An 11,295-nucleotide genomic window follows, 5' to 3' on the forward strand; every position below is an offset into this window, starting at 1 on the left:
ACCCCTGAGAACACATACATTTATTATTTAACTCCAAAATCTGCTGGGTTTCTATAGTATAACTGGCCTCCCACATAAATAATTTAGAATCCTTTCATATTTCTACCTTCTTTACGGAAAAAGCTATGGAAAGATTTGGCCTGAGGCTGATGTCTTGGTTGATTTGTCCCAAAATGATCTTGTTCTCTTGAGATCTGGGAACAGGTTTAACAGCTGAACAGATACACGAGAAGAAGCTCTTGAAGCATTTGAAATCTCTTTCAGGACAACTTGGAAGCCCTTTTCCTTCTCTCTGGTTTGTTGAATGACCTCACATGTACTGCAGCTTTAAATTTGGAATCAATATTTTATTATTTCAGCCAGAAGGGTTTACACAATGTGCCAGTATAAAAAATGGGAGGGGGGCAGCCACTCACATTAAGTTTTCTTTCACCCTTTTCTGAGAATAAAAGGTGACTACAAGGTCTCAGAGCAGCCTGGAAGTGGGGAAACTGCTAAAGAGACCATCAGCAAAGAAATCAATGTGGAAACAGCTCTCCTTGAGCCCTGCTTTCTTAACTTGGGATCTGAAAAAGAAATTTATATCAATGAAAATATCCCTACATGACTGCAACATTTTGAATGGTCATCAGCCAAGACTGTTTTTTCAGCCCTTGTGTTTATCAGTGATAGACAGCCAGTGACAGTGAAGGGAGCAAGGAAGTGAAGGCAACAGGGAAAAATCCCATGACTGAGGAAACGTCTCCTCTTACCGGGAGCTGCAAAGAGCATGAATCAAGCCCACATAGCTTTATTCATGTAATTCAACTGCAAAATTTAAGGTGATGACTGTGTGCCCAAATAAGGCTCTATCTTCGCTAATGGCTCAGTTCCCTGAAACAGAATGTGGAAAGAAGATCCATACATGAGCTACATATTCCTTTGGTGTTGTCCACTGGTTCTGCAATAGATTACTCCCACAGAAATGGAGGGCAGCACCCATATGGAAGGACCTTCCCCTTGGGACTTATAATGCACAAGTCTCACAGACCCTTCTGGAGTGATCTTCTGAGGCATCAAAGGATCAAGATAGACTAAATTCCTTTCATTCTGTTCTCCTCATCTGGATATCTACATACAGTACTAGACAGTAGAGCTGCTCTCTTAGTATGGCCACCACAGTTAGGCAGAAGAGGAACAAAAGAGGACTTCCTCCTCCAAATTGTGTATTGACTGCAGTTGTTGCTTTTATCAAGTACATGGAAAGAACCACCCCAAGAATACTTTTCTGCACTGTGGGAAAACAGAATTAGATCTGTGCATACTCATTTACATAAAAAGTATTGCTTTGTGATTAACAGCGTGTTCTTACTTTAAAAACTACAACATGATTCTCTTTTACCAAAAAATCTAAATGCATTAGAGCTAAAAGACATTTCTCTGCTCTATCTATTTCTATTGTGTCAGAAATACCCTATGTATATTTATATTGTGTACATGCTAATTTTATGTATTTTTTTCATAAAATATATACATTTTTAAAGGATGATTCCTTCCACAACAGGAAAACCACACTGGCATAAATGGATTGTTCCTACAGAAAAGTGTGTATGTATGTATGTATTTATACGCGCACACACGCACACTATCTGAATATTTTGGTGCATTTCCTTCCAATACTTTTGAATTAGCATGACTAAACACATAGATAAAATGCTCTTTATTTGTTGTAGCATTTCCAATATTTGTGATTGTATCGTTTCTTTTGAACTTGGTAATCATTGATGGAGTACACCATACCAATTTTCCTCCAAAATATAGCTTAGAGTAAATTGTATTTTTCCCATAAGTCCATTATTCTATTGTAATTACTTCTTTGAAGTTTGCATCCACTTTTATCATACAATTTTTTATTTATTTTGTCTCCATGTCATATTTCAATAAGAATATATCCCTAATAGATTGTCTTGGTTAAGTATTCTAAATTCTGCCCTTTTTTTTCAAAGTTCCTCCTCTCTTGAGATCAGTTTTTATTCTTCCAGCAATCAACCATGGTGAATTCCTACCTTCACAGAACAGTTCTTACTATGGCTTTAATCTGTTTTCCAAGTTTGAGTACAACATTATTAGCATCCTTCTTACTGTAGTTGTCTTCAAAGTAAAAGGGATCTGACAATAATGCTAATGGTGAAATTACCAGATATATCCTTGTTTTTTAACAAACTTTGCCTTATAATATGCTTCTTCTCATACTTCTCTTGCTTCTTCATACCACAAATAAATAAATAAATACTACTACAATTGATATTCTGCTGTTAAGGGTTTTTATCCTATCTGTTAGCCACAATAAACAGCTCACTTGATAATATAATTTCAGTTTAGGAAATTCAAATCCACCTCCTTCTTTTAAGTCTTGTTAAATTTTGAATCTTACTTATTAAGTATCTTAATATTAAATTCCATGACATGTTGAACTGGAAATACAATATAAGACATGGTTTGCAAATCAACTGAGCTCAATTTAATTTTAAATAATATTACCTGTATTTAGTATCTGCAGTAAGAATAAACATGTTATGTGAAATGAAATGTGCTGTTGCAGTTTTATTCCAAAAAGAGTTACATGAAACAAAAATAACATGTGGAACAATTAAAATTAATCAGAATGCAAGCAATATAAATTCTTAGCTTCCCAAATATTCAATATATACCTCAAGATTGAAAACAGTGATGAATCCTCTTCCCAAATGTCCAAATACATCTAAATAATAAATTTTAAAAATAAGTTCAAAATAGCCCAAAGGGTATAGCTGTTTTCCTTTAGAGTCAGGTGCAATCCACTCCACACTCCTTAAGTAAACTCTAGCTCAGCTGGCAAAACAAAAGAACATCTTGCTTTTCATGTTCATATGAGACACCTTGTTCTTCAACTTCTCCGAAGAACAAATGAAGGCTTTTTTTTCCAATCTAACATTTGTTCTTGTTGGAGATTCAAATAATTTTTAACCAAAGGCAAAATATTACAAAGGAAAACCTATTTTCACCAAAACCCCAAAGGAAGGGAACAGTTCAAATTATTGCAATGCTTTCCCTATATTAACAATTTTGGAAGGAAGCAATGGATTAGCTCTCTATTTTTGCCAACCATACTATCCTGAAAAATATCTTGTACTCTAGTGAATCATTTTCCATACGTACAGTATACTTTTATGTAGCAAAAGAACATACTGAAGTACTTACAATGTATAAGATTCAACTTACAGTAAAACGTTTAAGCTCACCAATGAATCTACCAATAAATATAGCTAGGCCTGCATTTATTTAGTGAAAGTAGGGAAGAATGTAAAGGATTATACAGACAGATTTTATCTATCTCTTATAATACTAGACAACATCAAAAGTTAAAATATTTGGATGCTATCACTAAAAAGATTTCTGATGAACTGACTTTGAAGTCATATAAAATATAGTTATTTTCAATATAGTATGTCCTTTGTGTTGAAAGGCAGAAAGGTATTTAGGAATATACAACAGTACAAACAAAATCTATCTGCAGTTCATTAACCCAAATATAGTTTCTCCAGCAATTATATGGCACTTGCAGTGCATACCGTAGTTGTATTATCTCAGGAAAAGGATATCTGCTTTATGGAGTTCCATTCGTTTCCCACAAACTCTGAAACAGAACCAACTTATAGTATTATCCTTATAATGTTATAGTTAATATATTAAATGTTTAGAAAGCAAACTGACGATTACGTACTTAAACTTTTTACATGACAGTTGGAAAATTATATACTGAAATCCATTGCTTTACTGCATTTAAATTATCCTGCTTATATTAAAATATTTCTCACAATCTCAAAAGGAATCCAGATTACTTCTCTGTTCTACTGTATGTTACAATCTCCACCCTTATTGGGATCTTCTCCCTCAAGTCTAATCCATTTCTTCTCAATTTCAACCTATAGTATGAAAGCAAAAGAAATGGGATTAAAAAAGGCTTATATTATTACTGACATTCCTATTTAATAATAGCCCTTTTTATTGAAATAAAATATAAATAGAATATTAACAGAACACTTAAGATAAATATACAGAATAAAAGAAAACATGTTGCTGTGAAACTGACTTAAGACCACCATCCCATCTCATTAAAAATATAAACAGTAGTATCCATGTATTCTAATGTAACCCAAGCAGAAATGTGCATGGTCCACTTCACCTATTTTACCTCAATCAACAGAAGCATTGCCTATATTATAAATAAGCCCTGCTTAAATATTTAGAATAAAAATGTTATAATAAGCTGTGGAAGCAGTCACAGAACATTATTAAATCTAAAACTTACAGAAAAATAAAAATGGGGTTTTCTGAGCTGTAGAAACATCATGTTAGTTAAATGAGCCCACTGACACAATCCTTTGTGCCATAATATACAGAGAACAAGAGTTTTGAGACTTGTTCAGAAGAATAGATATCTTTGCTTGCTATAATCCTTCAGTAATTTAAAATTTAAAGGCACATATAAAGCAAAGCTTATATTAGTCTATGTGCTTGATTATGCCAGCTGGCTGTTTCCTGCCATTCTATATGAATTTACAATGGTTACCACTGGCTTCTTTAATACATATTATCTTGTCTCAGTCATGACCCTCAGTAAACAGTATGCAGAGAGGCAAGACTTAAATCATGATTTGTTTTACATTTATTTTTTTCTGGCTGGCATGATAAAAAGTTGTGGGCAGGTCGTGTGATAAACCAGTTGCTCTGGTAGATGATTTGGGAAGTTTTAAGACAGAGACAACCACTGGAAAGGTTTGTGCAGCAGAGAAATAAGGCAGTTGGTCCAACAGGATGCACTGACAACTAAAGCTACATTTTATATGTTATTCAGACATAAGCATTGTGCTAGTGCTGGATAAGGTTCCACAGAATAGCAATTACATTATCAGATGCATGTCTTAGCAAAAGACATACAATTAAATAAAATTAAATATGATTATGGTAAGTGTGGATTGGCATTTGATTAAGCAGGAACAGAAAGACATTACCTGGTAATTATAACATGCTTTCTGAATCACATGTTTCTGAGGCTGTACATCCCTATCAATACCCCATGATTTCACTTCAGTTCCTGAGGCACATGTGTCAGACACAACAAACTGCACCATAGCAAAAGGGCTCCAATCGGAAGGGATTTCTTGATCTGAGCCAAGTTCTAGTTTGAAAGACAAACTGTGCAGATGACCTGGATCTTGGAAAGAAAGAGGGGAAAATATTATAGCAAAGCTTTACAAATCAGCTGGCTGAGAGAACAATCAAGCCACTGAAGTTTCTGGAAGGACTGGGTAGTGCAATTCTATGGGATAGTTAAGTAGTTTGACAGGAAACAACAATAATGAAGGGCCACTAAATATCCCCTGGAATATTTGCCCCAGTCTTAAATTTTGATCTGTACCATTTTTTTAACCAAAACATAATATAACACTAGCAGATAGAATTCAAATTTGTTGGGCAATCATAAGAAAAACACAGAAGAGCCCAGCATACCAAGTACTTGATATCAAAGTATTAATTCTGGCAATACAGTATATTCAATATATTTTCTATCCCCTTGCTGTTCAAAATAGTTCAAAAGATACAGAATTACTTCTTGCCATCTTACATTAAACTTTGTATTCATTCTTTTTTGCATATATTTGAAGACATAAATGCAGCTATCATATGATAAGATTTCAGATTTATATAGCTATCTTCAACAGGAGAGAATATACAATTTCTAGAGGAACTTGTTAAGCTGTTCTATGCATATTTTTGTTTTTCAAGGCTAATGCATATTTAGCCACTGTATTTAGAAAACATACTTGTAACCATCTATGGAGAGAAGTATACTTGGATCCAACTCAATAAAAGATTTTCCCAAAACACACATTCTAACATAATTCTAGGGCCCTTTAAGAAGAAATGTATAAAACAAGTTTAAATGATATCATCTTGTCAATCAACATTTGTTTTATAAAATATAAATGGTTGTGATTTGGCAAGATTTTATATTTTGCACAGGTGAATAGAATAGTTCAGAATTTGAGTTTAAACCAGCAAAAGCAATGATAAACATTCAAAACATATCCCTACATACACTAAAATGATATCTATTATATATCGTCATACTCACTGTTAGCAATGGGAGTATGCTAGCCAGAATGAAATAGGCATGGTCTTCCACTATATCATCTATTTTATTTACTTGACCATTAATTCTGCCACTATCTTATTTCTGTCATATTAATAAACTACTGAAATAATTCAATTCAATTCTCTTACAGCATTTATATAAAATAATTTTCTAAAAATTATTTACTTGAGTTTTTATCTGGTAGTCTGTCAATTTTCCACACAATAGCTCTATAGGCACTTTCATACTTGGCTGTTCCAACTGAGACATGAATAATGGAGTCAGATTCAACCTCATTTAAAGAGCCAAGGCAAGTTCTTCTGTTCATTTTTGCTTTCAGGGATCTCTGTCTTTGGAGGTTCATAGTCCAAAGAGTTTTGTTCCATTGTGAGGGAACAGGAAAGTGAACCATTACATTCTCACAGTGTTTTGTAGGGTATGAATATGCTGAAGACATGTTTATGAAAGCTTGCAGTTCGACATAAGCTCCTTGAACGACTAACAAGGCTTTGACAGAAAATGGAAGATCTGATCCATTATATTGTGTCCTATAACGCATTAGTTCTACTCTACAGCCATCTGGTGGTGTAAATTTGATTATTCTTGATTGCTCAAATTCTTGTTTCTTCACACATTGATGAAAGTGATAGTCACTAATTTTGATCCATTTTTTCTTAATGTCTGACTCAAAATAATGTTCATCCCTCTTTTGAAGCTCCAAGTCATTTAGTGTCATAAAGCACTCAGAATTACCATTCAAAAAGTTTAATGAATAAATATGAGTTATGACAGCAGTTTCAATTAACCTCTCTTCTGCTTTACTAATTGTCCCCCAAAAATTATCCACTATTTCCACGATCATTTCTTGTTCTTCATAATGTCTCTTTGGTTTTGAAATAGGAGGAAGCTTCATTAACTCTTCCTCAACTATCATTAGGAAGTCAGTGAAGTCACTGTAATCAGTTGTTCCTAATTTCAGCATCTGTTCAATCTCTGCTTCATGAACTACTTCAGTTTTAGGGTATTTCTTTTTCTCTGTATAAGTCACATATTCAATTTTCACTGTATGGATTTTTCCAGAGATGTTGCAGTTCTCTAACTTTGGTTCTGAAAGCCTGCAAAATGGTTGCAGCTGGAATTCTTTGAAAGGTTTTTCAAGACCTTTTTCATAATACATTTGTAGGATTCCTCCTGATAAAACTCTAAGGTAAATAGGACCCCACTGCCTTGATGACATCATATTTTTCTTTTCAGGAATCCTCAACATGAAAGGCCAGCCATCTATTCTCTGGCTGTTAAAGAGACTGCTTGGAATAAATGAAGAAAGGCCATCTCTAGTGCACATAAATGGAACTGGCCTCAAAGCTCTTTCAGTGTTCGAAGTTTCTGTTTTCAAGTGTTCAAGCCTCTCACAAATATAATTGAATGAACCCTGGTTTAGGCTTTTCTGATCTGGCCAGCTTTTCTTCCCTTTAAAAGAATAATCTCTTTCAAAATCTGACTCTTTTCCATGTCCATGAAAGCTGGACAAAGACATAGTACATGAATCTTCTGACCAAAATGGATTAGAGAAAGCAGAGTCACTTGAAACATTCTGAAACAAGGTTTGTGAGTCTAAGGAATTTTCCAATTTCTTTGAGTTTTCTTGATGCATAACATGTGCGCCATGTATTGGTTTCAGAGTAGAAAATTCTGAACTGTGTACAGGCTGAGATATTCCAATCAATTTTTGAGAAGGTGGTTCAATCAGTGGGAGATGATTAATGTTGGATGACAATTCTGGAATAGGACTTAGAAAATGAGTTCCTGATTTGGGAAAGCAAGGACTGACAGGATAGTCTCTGGTGGGTGTGCAGAGTGGAGAATTACTGGGGGGATCAGGGCTATAGTAATAGTCACTTATAGGAGATGCGAGAGAAGTACAGGTGATGGAAGACAATTGGTTTGAAAAATCTTGCATTTTAGGCAGTGTGAGTTTAAGCCCATTTGGTCTGCAAACGTTGTCATTTTCTTTTGCCCTCTGAGGAGACTGGGATTCATCGTCAAAAGTAACCCAGTTTGCAGTATTTGCAGTAAACATCTTGTTGTAGAAATCTGGAAAAACTGAGCAAAAGTTTCATTTGTAATTCATCTGTGAAAAAGAAGGGGGGGGGAAGTAAGAAAAATATTTATTGACATATTTATTTCAATCAGTGTAATTTTCAGGTTCAGAGACATGTGAAGTGAATGCTTAATGGCATTAGACAAAAAAAATGGATGGATAAAGGAACTGGTCATTCCTATTTTGTATAAATTCTCTTACACATCAGTATTTTTAAACATTTAAAAATGTTAAATCAGTATTTTCAATAGATCTTTGATTATGGCTTATTCAAAAGGAACAACAAAATCAGAGTTACTTATCCTATTACATTTGTATAGAAAAAGAATCAATAAATCATAATGGTTTGGAGATGGAGAAAGAATAGTGCTGCATTAAAAGTTACATTTTTCAATTGTCCTTAGCTTGTTATGTTCTGGGGAAAAATAAGGACATAGATTAATTTTATTTAAGGTATTTTTTTTTTTAAAAAACCATAAAAACTGAGAGCTAAAGTACAGAATTGGTTTCTTCCAGCTCTTCTTACTGCTAAAAGATAAGTCTTTCAACAATGTATGGCCCAATTATTTCAAAGATTAAAGATATGATGTTATTTGTCACTTATTAAAAGTTGCTTATAGATGTGGATTAGATATGAATTATTACAATGCAGTATAGTCATCTTTTATGAAATTGTTGTATAAATTTTATACATATATACATTTCTTAGAGGACCTTATAAATATAAAAAGAAAAAAAGAATTATCCTCTTTATATTGGAATATTGCTTCAAGAAGGAAGCAAGGCTTATAACAGTGACACAGTACTTGGTCATAAGAATGAAACAATGAAAATACAATAATATTCTACTTATTTTTAAATTAGCATGGCTCTGTTGGAATTGTACATTTGGACAATTGTACAATTTAGGAAATAAAGTATAAATGAAACACTTGTTTTTGTTATTGACTTAAAAATTCCTGATTTGAATAACTCTGATAAACTCCAATTCGTAAGTCTTCTGCACACATCTGAAAATATAGTTCATAAAAATAATTACCATAACACTTATTTTCAATCAAAATGGCATCGGACCTGGATATCTCCGAGACCGCCTTCTGCCGCAGGTTACCTCCCATCGGCCGGTACGCTCCCACAGAGTGGGTCTCCTCAGGGTGCCGTCAGCCAGACAGTGCCGGCTGGCGACCCCCAGGGGGAGGGCCTTCTCGGTGGGAGCCCCCACCCTCTGGAACGAACTACCCCCAGAGATCCGGGTGANGATTTTTAGCGGGGTTTTTTAAGGGTATTTTAAGGATAATTTTAATGATCGGCCTTCTTAAATATTTCCTTTTAATTCGGTTTTTAATATAGATATCATTGTATTTGTATTGTGGTTTTTATGAGGCTGTTAGCCGCCCTGAGTCCCATGAGGAGAAGGGCGGGGTACAAATTAAATTAATAAATAAATAATAAATAAAAAGCAACCTTTCCATTTTTTGAAGACTATAATATTCAAATTTAAAATTGTCAAAGTCCAAACCAGGATTTTTGGAGAGAAACAAGTATTGAAGATATTACTGAATATTTTAAACAGGATATAAATAGAATAGAACAGGGTGCAGGATAGTTCATACTGCTCCTCTGCATACTATTACTTTAAGAATTCACTCTAATTATGCACATATAACTGTAATCTTACTTTTTAATGGCTGAATATTCTATTAAACATAGCAGTATACAAGTTTCCTGCTATTTTTAATTACAGTACATGCTTATTTGTTTGCTGGTTTGCTGTAAATAAGTTTCTACTTTATGTACATGGTAATAAAATATTTTATTTTATTTACTATGAAATTGGTAATCTGAATTTTCATTTTATTTCAGCCATTAGCAAAGCAAAAACATATTTGACAGGATGAAGATTTCATCACAAATACAAGGCATATTTTTAATGTGTTCAACTATTTCTTTTTTCTTCATGTTATTCCCATATTTCTCTAATTAGTCTAAACCAATAGCAAAAGGAACATGCCTGAAAGCAGTTCAGTCATAAACAATAATCCATTCAGGATTCTGGAAACATTACTGCTCAAACCAGACAAATGTTTCTTGCTCAAAACTGCATTTTATTTTATTTCATCTATATAACTCTAGAAATGTACCTTATTTTTTGTTTAACACTCAAAACAGCTTCTTTTGAGACCAAAATATTATTTACATCTCTAGCTTGTAATCTCTGGGTTTCACAAAGCTGCTCAGTGCTGACAAGGCCCTCTGAGAAACAGATGGAAAATACATCCTCAACTGGAATGGAACAACTCGCCGCGGCCCACTCACAATGAACAACTCACCATGGGACAACTTTCCAAGGACAATTTAACAATTTAATTCAATTATTTTAAATTAAAAAAAAATTAATTTTTGTCATTCACATTTCATACTGTCCCTCCTTTTGCATCCTTTCTTTAATGATTCTGTTCCACCATTTCTTTGATATTAGTGTAACTCTTATCCCGCAGTGAGTTGTCCCAAAGCAAGTTGGCTGTGGCGAGTTGTCCCGCAGTGAGTTGGCCACGACAAGTTGGCTATGGTTTGAGTTGACTATGGCAAATTGTCATAGACCTTCGCCAACTGCTGTCAGGGAAGCTCAGTTATCGGTAGTGTCCAATACTATCCATCTATCAGAAGAGTGGAATCTGCTAAGAGAATGGATTCTCTTTCCATTTCAAAAAATAATCTAGTGGTTTGGACATTTAGCAGAGCATATCTGAGCAGACAAGGAAGGTAGGAAAGGAAATACCCTACAAAAGCAGAAGTACTCTGGAAGAAGCCCTGTACTTTCAAATAGTTGTAATACTGAATTTTATTAATTACAGAATACTGATCACACTTCAGGATTACAGTGATAAAACAAATAGATTTACCTAGCATGGTAGTTAATTTTTCTTAATTTAAGAAAAATGCAACAATATAAGAATGAGTTTTGTAAGGTGTAAATCCACAACAACCTTGATCCAGATGGTCTGCACTTCATATTTATTGTTCATATGCAATCATA

General features: G+C 34.0%; 1 protein-coding gene across 4 annotated transcripts; it reads right to left on the reverse strand.

Annotated features, from left to right (window-relative positions):
• Positions 1–348: 348 nt before the first annotated feature.
• STON1 (stonin 1) lies at positions 349–8,277 on the reverse strand. Of its 4 annotated transcripts, XR_001548946.1 has the most exons (5): positions 6,344–8,277; positions 5,034–5,236; positions 3,837–3,944; positions 2,691–2,740; positions 349–566 (listed from the first exon to the last, which is right to left on the reverse strand). XR_001548946.1 is itself a non-coding variant. In XM_015818972.1 (4 exons), the coding sequence occupies exons 1-3, from the start codon at positions 8,235–8,237 to the stop codon at positions 3,870–3,872; spliced, it is 2,172 nt and encodes a 723-aa protein (XP_015674458.1). In that variant the 5' UTR covers positions 8,238–8,277; the 3' UTR covers positions 2,561–2,740; positions 3,837–3,869. The 4 variants fall into 4 exon arrangements, 2 of the variants coding, with proteins under 2 accessions (XP_015674458.1, XP_015674456.1); XR_001548945.1 differs by having other exon boundaries at positions 2,691–3,944; XM_015818972.1 differs by lacking the exon at positions 349–566 and having other exon boundaries at positions 2,561–2,740.
• Between the last annotated feature and the right edge of the window lie 3,018 nt (positions 8,278–11,295).

The sequence above is a fragment of the Protobothrops mucrosquamatus genome, unplaced genomic scaffold (assembly GCF_001527695.2).
Source record: "Protobothrops mucrosquamatus isolate PMUCROS unplaced genomic scaffold, P.Mucros_1.0 scaffold835, whole genome shotgun sequence".
In the NCBI taxonomy this organism is placed as follows: Eukaryota; Metazoa; Chordata; class Lepidosauria; order Squamata; family Viperidae; genus Protobothrops; species Protobothrops mucrosquamatus.

What these genes read in the sequence shown, in the direction of transcription:
- STON1 (XM_015818972.1), bottom strand. Translation starts at nt 8,237, where the DNA reads ATGTTTACTGCAAATACTGCAAACTGGGTTACTTTTGACGATGAATCC. An exon ending in ACTACCAGATAAAAACTCAA is followed by an intron (nt 5,237 to 6,343) that starts GTAAATAATTTT and finishes TTTCTTTCCAAG; the next exon opens with ATCCAGGTCATCTGCACAGT. An exon ending in AAGCATGTTATAATTACCAG is followed by an intron (nt 3,945 to 5,033) that starts GTAATGTCTTTC and finishes TTCATACTATAG; the next exon opens with GTTGAAATTGAGAAGAAATG.